Source organism: Thamnophis sirtalis, unplaced genomic scaffold, assembly GCF_051295495.1.
Source record: "Thamnophis sirtalis isolate CommonGarterSnake01/CBP01778 unplaced genomic scaffold, rThaSir2_p1.2 scaffold_2, whole genome shotgun sequence".
Lineage (NCBI taxonomy): Eukaryota > Metazoa > Chordata > Lepidosauria > Squamata > Natricidae > Thamnophis > Thamnophis sirtalis.
Window position 1 is genome coordinate 65557544 of NW_028261382.1, and position 18157 is coordinate 65575700.

General features: G+C 46.9%; 1 protein-coding gene across 10 annotated transcripts in view; it reads left to right on the plus strand.

Annotated features, from left to right (window-relative positions):
• NCOR2 (nuclear receptor corepressor 2) overlaps positions 1–18157 on the plus strand; it is a 205648-nt gene that overhangs the window by 129621 nt on the left and 57870 nt on the right. For 6 of the 10 annotated variants that reach the window (XM_087705827.1, XM_087705830.1, XM_087705829.1 and 3 more), the window contains 8 exons: positions 1922–2444; positions 7009–7129; positions 7693–7948; positions 11452–11616; positions 11974–12113; positions 12794–12893; positions 13056–13160; positions 15201–15295. In XM_087705827.1, the coding sequence (XP_087561953.1) occupies positions 1922–2444; positions 7009–7129; positions 7693–7948; positions 11452–11616; positions 11974–12113; positions 12794–12893; positions 13056–13160; positions 15201–15295 (1505 nt within the window). The remainder of the gene's footprint in view (positions 1–1921; positions 2445–7008; positions 7130–7692; positions 7949–11451; positions 11617–11973; positions 12114–12793; positions 12894–13055; positions 13161–15200; positions 15296–18157) is intronic. The other 4 variants (XM_087705828.1, XM_087705833.1, XM_087705835.1 and 1 more) reach the window with 1 other exon arrangement.

Sequence of the window (18157 nt, forward strand, 5' to 3'; positions counted from 1 at the left end):
AATACCAATAATCATATTTGTTATGTTTAACAGACTTATATTCCAATAGTGAAACACCGATTTATATTGAATTATAATCAAGTTATATAATTCTAATAATAATAATGCACATGTTTTGTTGAATTATGATCTTTCATTATCTTGATCAATAGTTCAATATGTTGTTTTCAAGCCAATCAAATTCTACATATGATTCCTTTTACTACACGTAAAATGTTGATAATCATGTTTGTTACATTTTAACAAATTTATAGTTATACTTAATAATACACATATTTATATTATAATCTTCAATCTTTTGCTTATTCAATATTTCTATATGTTATTTTTATAGCCATCACCCTTTTATTCAGACATATTCAAAATTTTCACCTGAGGATGGGTTTTGATGCCTTTTGGTTTAGAGCAGGGATCCCAAAACTTGGCAACTTTAAGATTTGTGGACTTCCAGAATTCTCCAGCCAGTCAGCTGGAGAATTCTGGAAATTGAAGTCCACAAGTCTTAAAGTTGCCAAGTTTGAAGACCTCTGGTTTAGACCCTGTCCAGTTTTATTGTCACTTTTATGGTTTCTCCATTTGTGTGTGTGTGTATTTATTTAATGGTTCTGCAAGGTTTGGTTTTAGGGAAAAGCTGTTCTCAGATCAAGAAGAATAACCAAAATTAAGACACACAATCTCCCTTGCAGATTATTGTAACCTTAGAAACAACTGAAAAATACATTTGCAGCTAAAAGTTCTCTTCCTAAAAACAAGTGCAGATAGTCCTCAACTTAAAACGATTCATGGGGTGCCAGTTCAAAGTTAACAACGGCTTGATATTTTTCACACTTACGACCATTGTAGCATCTCCATGGTGACATGATCAAACTTCAGATGCTTGGCAACTGACTCATGTTTATGACGGCTGTAGTGTCCCGGGGGCTTAACATGGTTTAGGAGTGAATTTAACAGATTAGCAGAGTTGGAAGGGACCTTGTAGGTCATCTAGTCCAACCTCCCACTGAAGCAGGAGACCCTACACAATTTCTGGCAGTTGGCAGTCCAGTCTCTTCTTGAAAGCTTCCAGGGATGAAGCTCCTACAACTTTCGATTCAAATTATGTTCCAATGGTTGATGGTTTTCACTGTCAGGAAATTCCTCCTTATTTCCTCTCCTTAATCAGTTTTCATTCATTATTATTCCTTGTGTGGCCTTCGGGTGCTTTGGAAAATAGCTTGACCCCCTCCTCTCTGGGGCAAACTCTCAAATATTGGAAGACTGCTATCCTGTCTCCCCTTGTCCTTCTCTTCCCTAGACTAGCCATGCCCAGTTCCTGCAACCGTTCATCTGTTTATCGTATGTTCCAACCCCTTGTCCCCTAATCCCTTTTTGCAACCTTCTGACAAGCACAGTCGATGGGGAAGCCCCATTCACTTAAACAACAGCATTTCTAATTTAGCAACTGCTGTGATTCACTTAACAACTGTGAAAGGTGGTAAAATGGGTGCAAAACTCACTTAAACACAAATCTCAATCAGCCATAGAAATGTCAGGCGTAATTGTGGTCACAATTTGAGGAGTGTCAAAATAACAAACTGGAGAAAGCAAGAAGTTCTTTGATAGACAAACCCATCATGGTAGTTTGAAGCGAATCTAAACCATGTTTTGTTTTGGATTTTCCCCACGTGACTTTCTGGCACCCGAGTGGGGAAAAGACACCTCCTCTCCTTCTGTTTGCAGAAATCATAAGATGCTCCTCTTCAAAATCTCCACCGTTGTAGCCTGCAACTCTTCAGAGTTAAATAATGCATTGCAACTCCACAGCTCGCTGCCATAAAAATTTTTTTTTTTTTAGGGCTCCTGTGGGACCCTGAGCGTTTGTGCGTTGCAAATGGAACCTGGCCATTGAAATGAACAGTATGTCTTTTTGTTTTAATTCCAGTTGCCGTTAATAACAGCTCCGACACAGACAGCCTGCCTTCCCCGAGACTCGACGCAAAAAAGCCTCCAGAAAACGAGTCCAAACCGAATCCCGAGGCCAAAGAAGAAACCACCGTCAACATGGAGAAAGCCGCAATGTCCCCGGAAGCCAACGCCGTAGACTCTGCCGGTCAGACGCCAGATGAGACTGAGCCTGGCCCAGCTGGTACCGAAAAGCCGCTGGAGGAAACGAAAGCCAATACGATAAAAACAGAAGAAGGGGAAGTGAACCCGAAGGAGCCAGAAGCGGACATGGCGGAGATAAAAATGGAGGAAGGGGCAGATGTCCCGGAAGACAATAAGTCCAATGACCAGAAAAGAGAGACCAGTGACGGGGTGGGGGCAGAAACTGCAGAGACCCCCAAATTGGAGAAGAAGGAGGGCCCCATGGCCAGCAGAACCGGAAGTGCTGCCTCAGATAGCGATTCTAGTGCCACATGCAGCGCAGACGAGATGGACGAACAGGACCCGGCAGACAAAACCAAGTAAGTGAAAAGACAGCGGGGCGCGAGGAAGGAAGAAGGGAGGAAGGAAGGGTAGACGCGGGAAGTCCTCGACTTACAACCGCAATGGAGCCCATTGTTTCTGTTGCTAAGCAAGACTGCTTTTGAGTGAGTTTTGAACCCGTTTGGAGACTTGTCTTGCCACCATTTTTAAAAGCGAAATTCTCTGTGGTTGTGAGGTTAGTTGCACGGGGGGCGTGGGGAATCTGGCTTCCCTGTTGACTTTGCTCGCCAGAAAGCCACCAAAGGGGATCATGTCTCTCTCTTACACACACACACACACACACACACACACACACACCAGGACATGGCAACCATCGTAAATACGAGCCACTGTCCATGTATTTGAATTCTGATCCCGCAATCAAAACATGGGGATGCTGTATCAGTCATAAATGTGGAAAACGGTCACAAGTCACTTTTTCCAGTGCTGTTGTAACCGGACGGTCACTAAGTGAATGGTTGTAAGTCGAGTACTATCTATATTTCCCATGAAAAGCTAACAGAGTGCTTTGGCAGCCCTGAACTTTTATCAGACCCTGGAAGGTATTTCCTGCACGGGCTGAGATGATTCTTCTCTGCAGACCAATGATCCGATTTTCAGCAGCAAGACTCGTTTGGACTGTTGGGGAGATCTCCAGGGAAGCAGTGATTTTTCAGGGAAATCGCTTGGGATTCCTTGGGAGATCTTTGGGAAGTAGTGATCTTCCAGAGAGATCACTTGGGATTCCTGGAGAGATCTCTGAGGAAGCAGTGATCTTTCAGGGAGATCGCTTGGGACTTCTGGGGAGATCTTTGGGACGTAGTGATCCCTTGGGACTCCTGGGGAGATCTTTGGGAAGCAGTGATCTTCCAGAGAGATCATCTGGGATTCCTGGAGAGATCTCTGGGGAAGCTGTGATATTTCAGGAAGATCTTTGGGAAGCAGTGATCTTTCAGGGAGATTGCTTAGGACTCCTGGGGAGATCTTTGGGAAGTAGTGATCCCCTGGGACTCCTGGGGAGATCTTTGGGAAGCAGTGATCTTCCAGAGAGATCACTTGGGATTCCTGGAGAGATCTCTGGGGAAGCAGTGATCTTTCAGGGAGATCGCTTGGGACTCCTGGGGAGATCTTTGGGAAGCAATGATCTTCCAGACAGATCACTTGGGACTCCGGGAGAGATCTCCGGGGAAGCAGTGATCTTTCAGGAAGATTGCTTGGGACTCCTGGGGAGATCTTTGGGGAAGTAGTGATCTTCCAGAGAGATCACTTGGGACTCCTGGGGAGATCGTTGAGAAGCAGTGATCTTTCAGGGAGATCGCTTGGGATTCCTGGGAAGATCTCTGGGGAAGCAGTGATCTTCCAGAGAGATCACATGGGATTCCTGGGGAGATCTTTGGGAAGCTGTGATCTTTCAGGGAGATCATTTAGAATTCCCAGGGAGATCTCCAAGGAAGCAGGGAGATCACTTTTTAAAAAATCGATCTGTTGAGGCCATCTCCGTCTGGGCTGGCCGTTGTGCGCTTCCCAAACCTGATTTTAGCTAGGAACTCAAACCATGCGTGGCTGCGTTTCCTTTCTGGCGCTTTGTGGGGGTGATTCAGGTTTCTGGATAATTTGGGTGGGGCGACTTGAAACGAGAGAGGGACACGCGGCAAATAGCAAAGCCTCACGCAGCTTCTCCGTTGCTCTCGCAGATTCCGCAGATTCTGTGAGTCAGGAGGGCAAGCAAGTTTGCATTGTGTGGTCAGAAACTAGATCTGAAGAAAAAGGGGAGGGGGAACCCCCAGGGCTCCCTCTGAATCAGGCCATAGATTGCTCAGGAGCATCTGGAAGCTGAGTGAACAAACCTGGTGACTTCAAAGCGGCTGATTTATGACCCTGATCTTCTCTGGAGAAATTTTGCACTTGGCTAATGATTTGTGACACTTCCTGACGGTAATTGAAAAGGCAGCTTCAGATCCTGCTTGGGATCGATGCCCACCGGCCGGGGTTAAAGGAGGTCAGGCGCCACCAGACGGTCACTTCCCGGACCGCCAGTCGGTTCTGGGATGACTGCCTGCCTGCCTGCCAGTGGCTGAAGGCTGATTTAGTGCCGCGCTTTTCACTCAATTTCCTGAAACGCCTCTTGAAATCATATTCTTGGGCAGACATTGATCAAGGCACGACTGACGAGGCAGGAGAAAACAAGAGCACTGGGAGGAGCGCAAATTTATGGCCTTGGCTGGAAGGAAGCCTGGTATTCCCCCACCCCACCCCCAAAAATGTTCCGACTCTGGAAAGAGTGCAGAAAACAGCCACAAAGATTAGTGGGCTTGAGGCTAAAATTTAACAGATTAACAGTTGGAAAGGTACCTTGTAGGTCATCTAGTCCAGCCCCCCGCCCAAGCAGGAGACCTTACACGATTTCTGACAGATGGCAGTCCAGTCTCTTGAAAGCTTCCAGGGATGAAGCTCCCACAAATTCCGAAGGCAACTTTTGTTCCATTGGTTGACTGTTCTCACTGTCAGAAAGTTTCTCCTTATTTCCAGGTTAAATCTCCCCTTGGTCACTTTCCATCCATTGTTCTTTGTCTGGCCTTCAGGTGCCTTGGGAAATAGCCTGACCCTCTCCTCTCTGTGGCAGCCCCTCAAATATTGGAAGTCTTCTATCATGTCCTTCTCCCCTGACACACAAACTCATAACAGGGGCAAATTTTGCTTAACTAACATTGAGATATTTGAACAAAAATGTCGGGCTCAATTGTGGTCAAACGTCGAGAACCACCTGTAGAACAATGACATGGAACAACAGATCCCATACGTCCATGTCAACCTCCACTAACTTACTGGCCCCAATGGTTCGGGGAAGGAGGGGGAGGGTAGATGCCACGGCTTCCCATCCTCCCAAGAAAGCTTTCGACAGCATTGAGGAATTCTGCCATCTCCTCTGGGCTGCTTGCAAACCAAATGGAAGGAAAAAGGTCTCTAAAGATAATTATCGTTGCATATATATATTTTATAAAGGCTGCTGCTGGCAGCCGGAGGAATGAGAAGTTCAAGCATAGGCCAAGCTAAATATAAACGAATATGGAGGCCTGTACGGTCATGCATTAACAGTTGTCAGTTTGTGGCTCAGGAATAGCCAGAGATGTTCAGAGGGTAAAAAAAATAAAAAGGAGCCAGAGAACGCCAAACAGAAATCTAATCCCATTTTCCCGGTGGGTTAAATCCCTGGGAGATCCCTGGCATGGTTGGATCTGTTCAACGATGGTTAAATATTCCAGCGTGGTTCGTGATCTTCTCTTAAAAATCTCCAAAGCTTAAGAGTTGGCACCCACATCAAGGAGACTTAACACATGGTCATCAGCTAGTCTCTAATGGACGAGAAGACATTCCTGATCTTCTCTTACAAATCTCCAAAGCTTAAAAGCTTGTGCTGTTATCTTCTGACACCCATATTAAGGAGATAAGTCAACATGAGGTCATCAGCCCGGTCTGTGTTCGGGGGGGCAACAGTCCCAAAGACCCCAGGGTCTTCTGATGGGACGTTCCAACAAGGTACAACATCTTCTCCTATCAGTCTCCAGAGTTTGAGACAACAGTCTTCTGGCAACCATATCAAGGAGACTTAACATGAGGTCATCAGCCAAGTCTCATAAATCTTAGTTCTGCTGAAAGCAGTCCCAAAGACCCCAGAATCTTTTGATGGTGGTCTCCACTGGACAAGAAGACATTCCAACTTGGTTCATGATCTTCTGTGATAAATCTCCAAAGCTTAACAGTCTGTGCTGTGGTTTTCCGGCACCTACATCAAGGAGATAAGTCAATATGAGGTCATCAGTCAGGTCCCAGCAATCTTTGTTCTGGTGGGAACAGTCCAAAGACCCCAAGGTCTTCTGATGGGACGTTCCAACATGGTTCAACATCTTCTCCTATCAGTCTCCAAAGCTTGAGAATTTGTTGTCTTTTGACACCCGCATCAAGGAGACTTAACCCGAGGCCATCAGCCAGGTCCCATAAAACTTTGTTCTGGTGAAACCAGTCTCAAAGACCCCAAAGTCTTCTGATGGGAGTCTCCAATGATCCAGAAGATGTTCCAACAAGGTTCATGATCTCCAAAGCTTAAGAGTTTGTGCTCTTATCTTCTGATGCTCATATCAAGGAAATATGTCAACGTGAGGTCATTAGACAGGTCTGTTCTGGTGGGAACAGTCCCAAAGACCTGAAAGTCTTCTGATGAGGTCTCCAATGGTCCAGAAGATGGTTGGGGGTCCTCATCACTTAGCCCAAAGTGAAACAGAGCCTTGAGTTGTCTAAGGACTTGAAGAGATCAACTCATGTTTGACTTTCAGAAGGCAAGGTCAAAATTACTGGTGGCCCTTGATTTAAGATCATACTTGGGACCAGAATTTCTATGGCTAAGCCAAATGCTTGTTAAGTGAATCACACCTGATCTTATGACCTTTTCCCCATGGTTGCTGAGTGAATCTCTGCAGTTGTTCAAGTGAATCAGTCTGGACTTCAGGGCCAAAGCAGAGATCTCGGAAGGAGGTTCTCAAGTGGGATTGTTGCATCTCTCTGCAGGTTGCCAGCTGCCCGCTTAAGTCTCCTTGGTGCCCCCAACGATGCCCGGCTCCCCTCCTCACCTCAGAAGCCTCTGGACCTGAAGCAGCTGAAGCAGAGGGCAGCCGCCATCCCTCCCATTGTGAGTCTCACTCTTTCTCTTCTCTTGCCTTGCCTTCTCCCCTTCCCTTTCATCCTCCCTTCCCTTCCTCCTTCCCTTCTCTTTTTTCTTCCTTCTATTTCTCTTACCTGCCTTTAACTTCTTTCCTCCCCCTGTCACTAATCTCTCACTCCTTCCTCCTGCTCCTCTCCCTCCCTCCATTCCTTCCTTGTCAGATTCTTTCCTTCCTTCCTCGCTCCCTTCTCTCCATTCCTTCCTTCCCTCCCTCCTTTCCATTCCTTCCATTCCTTCCCTCCCTCCCTCCTCTCCATTCCTTCTTTCCTTCCCTCTCTCCTCTCCATTACTTCCTTCCCTCCCTCCTCTCCATTCCTTCCTTCTCTCCCTCCCTCCTCTCCATTCCTTCCTTGTCAGATTCCTTCCTTCCCCCCATCCCTCCCTCTATAAGGTCAGCTACAGCAGCTTTGGGTTTTGAAGAAACTGGCACAACTGATTGACACAAACTAACACATCGTGTGTGTGTGTGTGTGTGTTTGTGTTAGGGGTGCCCATTGCAAATGACTAACCTCAGTTCTTTTTCCTCACAGATTTCCGAAGGCCCACTGGAGGGAGCGTTGCAGAGCGGGGCCACCAAAGCCCCAGTGACTCCCCACACCTTGGCCCTCTACCAGCAACAGATCACCCGGGCCCAGGAGGAGGAGGAGGAAGAGGAGGAGGAAGAGGAGGAGGAGGCTGCACCCAGCAAGCTGCCCCCACCGGAGAAGGAGCCCCCCCTTTGCTCCAGCAACAGCAACAGCCCTCGGGCAGCTCCGCATCGGAGCCCGGCAGAGACAGACAAAGAGGGTGAGGGCACTTGGGGGTGTAAGGGGAGGCTGTGGAGGATGAAGCGGGAGGAAGAGAGAGAGGAAAATTAGTGGAGGGAGAGAGAAAAGAAGTTAGAAGAAAGGGTGAAAAAGAGGAAGGAAGTAGAGAGGAATGGGAAGAAGGGGAAGGGAGTGAGGGAGGAAGGAAGGGAGAGGGAGGAAAACTAATGGAGGTAGAGGAAAGAAGTTGGAAGAAAGAAGGAAGGGTGAAAAGGGGAAGGAAGTAAAGAGAAGGAAGGAAGATTGGAGTGGGAGAGGAAAGAAATTAGAAGGAAGAAAGAAGGGTGAAAAAGAGGAAGGAAGTAAAGAGCAGGAGGGGAAGAAGGGAAGGAAGAAAGGAAAGAAAGAAGAAAGGAAGGAAAATTAGTGGAGGGAGAGAGGAAAGAAGTTAGAAGAGGGAAAGGTGAGAAAGAGGAAGGAAGTAGAGAGGGTGGGGAAGAAGGGTAGGAAAATTAGTAGAGAGAAAAAAGTTATAAGATAGGAGGAAGCGTGAAAAAAAGGAAGGAAGTAAAGAGAAGGGAAGGGGAAAAAAGAAGCGAAGGGGAGGCAGGCAGGAAATCTCCCAGCTTATCAGACAGTAAAAAGAGACAGCTTGAGAGTTGAACTTTCAGACTTAAAGATGGTTCGGGAACTGTCAACATGTGAATCATCTTCTCCTCCCCTCCCCCCTTCCTTCCTCCTCTTCCCTCCCCCTCCCTCCTCTCCTTCCCCTCCCCCTCCTCCATTCCCTCCTCCTCCCCTTCCTCCCCCTCCTTCCTCCCTCTCCCCTCTCTCTCCCCTTTCCTCCTCCTCTCCTTCCCCTCCCCTCTTCCCCTCCTCCACTCCCTCCTCCTCCCTCTCCCCTCCCTTTCCCCTCCCCCTCCTCCTTCCTGTCCTCTCCTCCTCCCTCCCCCTCCCCTTCTCTCATCCTCCTCCTCCGCTCCCGCTCCTCCCCTTTCCCTCCTCTCCTTCCCCTCCCCCCTTCCCCTCCTCCTCCTCCACTCCCTCCTTCTCCCCTTTCCTTACCCCTTCCTTCACTGTCCCTCTCCTCCCCCTCCTCTCCCCCACATTCTCCTCCCCTTCCCTCCTCCTTCCTTCCCCCTCCCTCCTCTCCTTCCCCTCCCTCCTCTCCTTCCCCTCCCCCTCTTCCCCTCCCTCCTCCTCCCCTTTCCCCTTCCCCCTCCTTTCCTCTCCTCTTCCCTCCCCTGGGGCAGGTGGCCTTCCTTCTCTTTGGGCCAAGCAGCTTCGGTACAAGCTGTGCACTTCCTCTCGATTTAGCCCCCCCACCCCTTTCCCAGTTGGCCTTCAGAGCAGGGCTGCCTGGCCAAGGAAACCCATTTGGATGACAGATCGCCTCCACCGCCATCTCCCTCGCTCCAATTCCAGGGCTTTGACAAAGGGCAGTGGTCCCCTCCTGTCGCTTTTGTCAAGGGGGGCTTTGAGTTACAGCTCTTCTTTAATGCAGGGGGGAGGGGGGAGGAAAACCAGAATAAAATCAACCCTGGTTGAAACTTCCAAGCAGGCTCTTTCTTCCCTGCATTTCTCTCTCTTCATCCAAGCATTAAGAGGAACTTACAGATTAAGAGTGGGAAGGGACCTCTCAGGTCATCTAGTCCAACCCCACCCCAGCAAAAGACCTCACAGCATTCCTAGCAGATAGCAGTCCAGCCTTTTCTTGAAAGTCTCAAATGATGAAGCTCCCACAACTTCTGAAGGCAACTTCTGTTCCACGGGTTGATTGTTCTCATTGTCAGAACATTCCTCCTTATTTCTAAGTTGAATCTCTCCTTGGTCAGTTTCCATCCATTATTCCTTGTCTGGACTTCGGATACTCTGGAAAGCAGGCTGATCCCCTCCTCTCTGTGGCAGCCCCTCAAATATTGGAACATTGCTCTCCTGTCTCCCCTGGTCCTTCTCTTCACTAGACTAGCCTTGCCCAGTTCCTGTTTTAGCCTCCAGGCCTTTGATCATCTTAGATAGATTCAGATTAACAGTGTTGAAAGGGAGCTTGTAGGTCAACTAGTCCAAGCAGGAGACCCTACCCCATTTCTAACAAATGGCAGTCCAGTCTCTTCTTGAATGCTTCCAGTGATGAAGCTCCCACAACTTCCGAAGGCAACTTCTGTTCCATTGGTTGATTATTTTCACTGTCAGGAAATTCCTCCTTATTTCTAGGTTGAATCTCTCCTTGTTCAGTTTCTATCCATTGTTCTTTGACTGACCTTCAGGTGCTTTGGAAAACAGCTTGACCCCCTCCTCTCTGTGGCAGCCCCTCAAATATTGGAAGTCTGCTATCCTGTCTACCCTGGCCCTTCTCTTCACTAGATTAGCCATGCCCAGTTTCTGCAATCGTTCATCGTGCTTTTTAGCTACCAGTCCCCTCATCATCCTTGTAAATGGATCTTCTCTGTTCAATGAAAGCTTGGAGGGCCACCTGTCTTGACTCCAGATCTCTCCAGTGGTGTAAGGCCCCCCATTTCCATAGACCCTACCTGGGCCTGGTCTTCATCTCTGCAGGAGATTACAATGGAGGCAACTCATTCTGCAGAGTGGCAGGGGAGGAATTTGAAAGAAAAACTGAGTCTCTGCGAGAGATTCTTTTCCTGCAGATGTCTTCCTCTTCAGTTTGCAGTTCCCCAACCTGCCTGCTCTCCTGCTGTCCTTGGGAAGCAGCATAAAACCCCCAACTTCACGTGGTAAATCACCAAATAATTCAATTTAGAGTCTGCTCTCTGCAAAACTATGAGGCAGTTGCCTTCCCAAGAGCAGAAGCAGAGGTTCTGCCAGATGCAGCTGTCCGAGGCTTCTTCCTTCACCGTCCCTTTGTCCTGGGGGTTTCAGTCGGGATGTTTGCAGCTCCTCGTTGGTGTGGTGGTCAAAAGGGTAGGCTGGGAGCAAGGGGACAGGGAGGTCCAGGGCCTGGTCTTGGGCAGGGAGCCAGCTGGGTGGAAGCCATTTCTGCTCTCAGCCCTCAGAAAGGAATCCTAGGAAGCAACGGTAGTTCTGGCAAAGTTGTCAAGAAAGGCTGCGCTGGTGGTACCTCCATGGGGTCTCCAGGAGTCAAGACTCCCTCAAAGACAGATAGCTCTATCTGTCTTTTGACCGTCTGTCCGTCTGTCCGTCCTCTTGTCTCTGTCTCTCTCTGTCTCTCTCTCTCTCTCTCTCTCTCTCTCTCTCGTCCTGTCCTGTGCGGTCTGTTTATTTTGTCTTGCCTGCCTGCCTATCTATCTATCTTATCTAATCCATCCATCCATCCATCCATCTAGCTATTATCTATCTATCTTCTTTCTATCGATCTATCATGTATCACACACACTCTCTCTCTCTACCTACCTACATCTATTTATCTATCTATCATTCATCCATCCTTCCATTCTTCTTCCATCCCACCCATCTTCTTCCCTCCCCCCTCCCTTCCCCCCTCCCCATCCCATCAAAATGCACAAGCTTCCCAATATAGCCACTCTGACTTCCGCTTCTCTTGCTGTTTCTCTCTCCTGGTAGAAAAACCGGTGCTTTTCACCCCTCTTCCCGATGGACAGAAGCCAGCTGGAGAAGCCGCTGCCACAACCTGCTGGCCACCAGTCCTCCCCTACCAAGGGTCCTCCAGGGATGTCATCCGCACCTCCCCGCACACCGAGTCTCATGCATTTCAGTATAGCCCTTCGGGTGAGTCCAGCTCTTGGCTCTTAGGAGGGCAGTTTGACTATCCAGCCTTGGCAGTGCCCAGTGGCTTGTAATCTGGAGACTGGGTGGAAGGGTGGCCAAATTCCAGATCCAGGACAGAAGCGGAAAAACAGCAGAATTAGGGCCGTAAAAGCCAATCTCCTGGGAGGCTTCGGGTTTTTTGGCTCAGTGGGACACAGAAGGGCTGCAGACAGTCATGAGTTATTTGGGGTTGCGAACGTTCAAACTCCCAAGTTCCTCATAATCAAGTAGGCTGATCTTTCTTAGAAGAACCAAGTTCAAATACCTCTCGCATTGTCTTAAAACTCTCAATCTCTGCCTCTCTCTTTCTCTCCACAGCAGCTCATCCCATCTCCTTAAACGCTCACGAAAGTTCTCGGACTGGCCCGCCAAGGTTGCCCGCCATCTCCAATCCTCCTCCTCTGATCTCCAACAAGCACCCCTCGGTTCTTGAAAGAACGCCTGGCTGCATCTCCCAGGTAAAGGTGCACCCCAGCCTTCTGAGACCGTCCCACTAACCCAGGGGTGTCAAACTCAGTATCATTGAGGGCCGCATCAGGGTTGTGTTTGACCTTGTGGGACTGCAGGGGCATGTTCAACTTGACGTCACTTGTGTTGGGGGCACCTGTGGTGGCTAAGTGCTAAGCAGGACTTCCCTCAGACCCTCCCTCCCTCTCATTATAATCTCCTTCCTTCCTTCCTTCCTTCCTTCCTTCCTTCTTCTCCTCTTTCCTTATTTTTCCTTCTTCGCTCTCCTTCCCATCTTCCCTTCTTTTTCTTTCTCTTTCCCCTTTCCTGTCCCTTCTTACATGCTCAAGTGCAAAAGGGGAAACATTTCTTTTTTTAGTTTGTTTTGTTAGCCTTCTGCTAGCTGTCAGAGGGCTACAGAAGGCTGTAGCGGCTGAAAATGGAGCCCAGGGGGTGGGGGGAGGGCTGCGCAGAGGCACCGTAGGCTGGTCCTCTGCTGTTTCCATGGTGGCCATGTGGGCCAGATTTAATCACCTCTGGGCCGAATCCGGCCCGTAGGCCTGGAGTTTGATACCTGTGCACTAACCAGTAGATCAAGAGGAACAATGAAACCATGCTCAGAGCGTGATTGCTACCATGTTTGGGTTGTTGCCGTCCCCCAATAACCAATGTTCTTTGGTGGATCTTTCAGGGGATCCCGCTACAGCTCCATGGTCCATTCAGTTTGGAGCACACCAAAGTCTCCATCGGTTCCATCACTGTGCCTTTGACGATGGACCCCAAGAAGTTGGGTAAGATCATCCGACAGAGTGGTGAAGATGTTCTTAGAGCCACAGAGAAGGGGAGGATCCAGTTGAGACACTAGCTGCGCTGAGACCCACTAGTCGTCCAAGCAATTTCTTTTGCTGCTCCTTTTACAGTAAAGTCAAGGTGGAAACATTCTTGTTTTCCAGTGCCGTTTCCTGGAGTGAAACAAGAGCAGCTTTCTCCTCGAAGTCAAGCGTGTCAGCCTGAAAGCTTGGTGGTGCAGCCCTCCCAGGAGAGCTCAGTTCTTCGCGGTAAGCCTTTTGCCCTGTGGAAGCCTGTAATAGTAGGGAGAGAAGAGAATGTAGAATAGAATAGAAGAACGGAACGGAATGGAATAGAATAGAATAGAATAGAATAGAATAGAATAGAACAGAACAGAAATATAGAATAGAATAAAACAGAAAAATAGAATAGAATGGAAGAAAGGATAGGATAGAATAGAATAGAAGAAAGGATAGGATGGGGTAGAATAGAAGAATACAATAGAATAGAAATATAGAATAGCATAGAAGAATAGAATAGGGAAGAATAGGATAGGATAGAATAGAATAGAAATATAGAATAGAATAGAAGAATAGAATAGAATAGAATAGGAAAGAATAATAAAGGATAGAATAGAATAGAAGAATAGAATAGAATAGAAGAAATATAGAATAGAATAGAAGAATAGAATAGAAATATAGAATAGAATAGAATAGAATAGAATAGAAATATGGAATAGAATAGAAGAATAGAATAGGAAAGGATAGGATAGAATAGAAGAATCAAAATATATATATATATATATATATCTCCCTCCCTCCCTCCCTCTCTCTCCCTCTCTCTCCCTCTCCCGGGGAGACCTCCACGCGTCTGTTTTTTGCCTCCAGAAGGTGGGTGGGGACTGGCGGGTGAGTGGGGTGATGTAGGGCGGGGCAGCCTCGTGGGCCTATGCGAGCTGGACTAATAGCTTTGACAGGCTGTATCTGGCCCCTGGGCCTTACTTTGAAGTTTAGCCCCTTCAAACAAACAAACAAACGCCTCACCGGACCTCCCAGAATGTCAAAAAAGTTCATAATTTACAAATTATGAACACTCTGGTTTTAAGAAGGTCGCAGGTGATGGGAGAATCCTTTTGTCTAAGCCATGGATGTCAAACTCAATTTTATTGAGAGCCACATCGAGGTGTTCGACCTCGTGGGGAGCGGGGGCATGGCCAGCTCAACGGCACTCGTATCGGGGGCACTTGTGGTGGCCTGAGTGCTCTTCCAGCGAAAACGGGCTCCTGAGCTCCATTTTCGGCTGCAACAGCCTCCTGTAACCCTCTGCCAGGGAAAATGGAGTTGGGAGGGTCTTATGCAGCCCTCCCGAGTTCTGTTTTTGCTGGCAGAGGCACCACATGCCGGTCCTTTGGTGTTTTCAGGGCAGCACTGTGGGCCAGATCTAAGCATCCAGTGGCCCAGATCTGGCCGGTGGGCCTTGTGTTTGACACCCCTGGTCTAAGGAGCAGAAGGGAGGAGGAGTGAGGGAAAGGAAGAAAGGATAAAGTAGAGGAAGTAAGGGAAGAAAAGTAAGAGTAGGAGAGAGGGTAAGAAAGAGGAGAAGAGAGGAGGAGTGGGGGAAAGAGGGAAATGAAGAAAGAATAAAGTAGAGGAAGTAAGGTAGGGAAAGTAAGAGTAGGAGAGAGGGTAAGAAGGAGAAGAGAGGAGTGGGGGAAAGAGTGGAAGAAGAAAGGAAGGAGAGGAGGAAAGGTAGAGAAGGGAGGTTGAGAAGAAGGAAGGAGCAAGGTTGTTGTAAAATAAGATGAAGGCACGGGGTGGGAATAAAGTGACCCAAACTGTATTCTATATATATTTGTAAAAATAATTATTGAGACTAATGATGAAGAGACAAATGTTAAATAGCAATTATAAGAATGTATATTTGTGAATGTAAGGGGAAAAAAAAACTTTAGTTCATGACTAAGAGCCAAGGTGGCGCAGTGGTTAAATGCAGCACTGCAGGCTACTGCTAGATCAGCAGTTCAGCGGTTCAAATCTCACCGGCTCAGGGTTGACTCAGCCTTCCATCCTTCCGAGGTGGGTAAAATGAGGACCCAGATTGTTGGGGGCAATATGCTGACTCTCTGTAAACCGCTTAGAGAGGGCTGAAAGCCCTATGAAGCGGTATATAAGTCTACTGCTATTGCTATTGCTATGACTGGTCTAAGCCATCGGGAGAAGCTCTGCAACCTGTAGAAACAGTGCTGGTAGGTTGGTGACAGTACATGATTTTTGAAACTATTGGCTCTTCTTGTTGGTTGTTCCCTACAGGTACCTCTTTGTCAGGAGGAAGCATCATTAAAGGGATTCCCAGCACAAGACCACCCTCGGAATCTACCATCACATATCGGGGTTCCATCACACATGTAAGTCTTCTCTTGGGGTGGGCGGGGGGGAGGGGCTTTTCTAGGAGTGCACCAGAAGTGGATTAGAAGTGTCTGGGTGATGAGAAGAACCTGTGGTGGAGAATGTTCTGAAAGGTGTTGTCAAAGATTGATGAGGGCACAAAAAGGTGATGAAGATCTGGGATGGTTAATACCTCCTAAACACCTTTGGCTGGCCTTGAAGCCAACCATATTGTCCTAGATGATGAAGAAGACCTGAGATGGTTATTACCTTCTAAACAACTTTGGTTGGCCTTGAAGCCAACCATATTGTCCTAGATGACGAAGAAGAACTGGAATGGTTAACATCTCCTAAAGTCTTTTGGCTGGCCTTGAAAGCAATCATATCAACAAGGAATGGCCCAGGAGGGACTCAAACCAGGCTCAGAATGTGGTTGGTCTTCTTCGGCGGGTGGAGAAGACAAATTGTATCTCTTCCTTAGGAAATGTGAACTGCGCTTTGTCATCCCTGGAGCTCTTTTCAGACATTTTCCTTGGTGTGCACATCCCCAGGCATGCAGAGAGAGAGAGAGAGAGAGAGAGAGAGAGAAAAGAATTCGTGGTTCCCATCAATCAGCACTAGAGACAGAAGGCTTGCCAAATGGGTGATGGCTTTGAACTCTCTCCAGTTATTGCTTTCTCTGGAAACTGAGCAGAGAGAAATCAATTTTTTTTTCCTTTTGGGTTTTTTTAAAATTCCCTTTTTTTTTCTCCTCCTCCCTGGCTGATGTTCAGATCTTTAAAGATATGTTATGAGAACGCTGGCGTTCTCAGCTCGTTTTCTTGGAAAAATAAACCCAGGGTTCCAGCTGCCATCAGACAGTTTTGAAGGAGGAAGGATTCACTGGAGAAGAGCCTTATGCTGGGAATGATTAAGGGCAAAATATGAAGGAGACGACTGAGAACGAGGTGACTGGATGGAGTCACTGAAGCAGCAGGCATGAGCTCAAATGGGCTCCAGAGGATGGCAGAGGACAGGAAGGCCTGGGGGAATGTTGTCCATGAGGTCGCAATGGGTCAGACACGACTTCACAACTAACAACAAGAACAACAACAGATCGTTGCTGAAATAAGTCCTTTTTCATGAGGGTATTCCATTTAAGCAGGTAGCTTGGAGAGTGGGGGAAGAAAATTAAAACGTTTTCCGCTCAAGGGATGTTGGTTAAAGGTTCTTCGCTACGCTTGAAATATTAATGTGTGCTGCTTCTTGGGGACTTTTATCCACGCCTGCCTCTTGCTACGTTCCAAATGTTGGATGAGTTGAAAATATTATATTCCTGTTGTTAGGATCTGGTTTCCAATGCAATCATTTTCTAATTAATGACTTTGTTAGTGTTATTTTTGTTTGATTGGCATGCCCTGCCCAAATTCTGGTAACCCTGCAACTATATAAATTTAATGAATAGAGTAGAAGAGAAGATAATAGAATAGGAATAATGATAATAGAGATTAGAATAAGGAATAGAATAGAACAGAAAAGAATAGGAGATAAGAATAGAATAGAGATTAGAATAGAGAATAGAATAGAATAGAGATAAGAATGGAGATTAGAATAGGGAATAAAATAGAATAGAAAATAGAAATGGAATGGAATAGAATAGAATAGAGATTAGAATAGGGAATAGCATAGAATAGAATTAGATATAGAAACGAATTCTTTATTGGTCAAGTGTGATTGGACACACAAGGAATTTGTCTTTGGTGCATATGCTCCAAAGAAAAACATAAGAAAAATAAAATGGAATACATTCATCAAGAATCATAAGATACAACACTTAATAATAGTCATAAGGTACAATTAATGAATTAATAAATCCCCAAAGATTACAGAACTGCAATGTTTCTCTGCTATCCCTGGGGAAAAAAAATGCGGGAAGGTTGCCGTATATGTCATCCCAGAATCTTTAATTAATGGTGAGCATCGCTTTCCCAATTACTGACTCAGATAGCATCAGATAGGAGGGCCGGTTTCCTGTCTTAAGATGCAGAATAATAAGATAATTTGGAACTTATCTGGAACTTCTGCAGACATTTGCTGCAAACTCTCTGTTGCATCCAAAATTAATCCTGTGGAGGCCTTTAAAAAAAAATTAACCCTTCCCTCCCAGGGATTTTAATCTCGTTTACGGCAGTTTACGTCAATTTTTATTGGGATGCAAAATGGATCCTTGGCCTTCAGTCCCGTCGTTTGCATGGTCGTGCAAATCCTCACCTGGGCATTCGTGTGCGGCATTGGCGTGCATCGTGATGCCACCAACACACAAAATGCGGGTACTCCTCGAATTTACGACAACGATTTTTTCTTTCCATACATAAGTGCTTTGTGAACAGCATATTGTCTGGATGAGTTCGTTTACATCATAGTATTTTTTTCAGTTCCGAATTTCTACCTCTATTGTTCAACCAAAAGATCAGTGAAAATATGTTTGAAAATATTCTGCATCTTCTTTTTTTTATCCAACCGCAATTTTTGTCGCTGAGCAAGGCAGTTGGTAAGTGAGTGTTGGTCAATCCAGGTTTTCCCGCTGACTTCGATTGTCGGAAGTCAGCTGGGAAGGTCGCAGATAGGATCACTCTACAGAGCCTTAGTAAGACCACACCTGCAATCCTGCATCCAGTTTTGGTCACCAGACTATAAAACAAATGTTGAGTGAGACTCTAGGAAGAACGCAGAGAAGAGCAACCAGAATGATGAGGGGACTGGAAGCTAAAACATACGATGAACAGTTGCAGGAACTGGACATGGCTAGTCTAGTGGAGAGAAGGACCAGGGGAGACATAAATAGCAGTCTTCCAATATTTGAGGGGCTGCCACAGAGATGAGGGGGTCAAGCTATTCTCCAA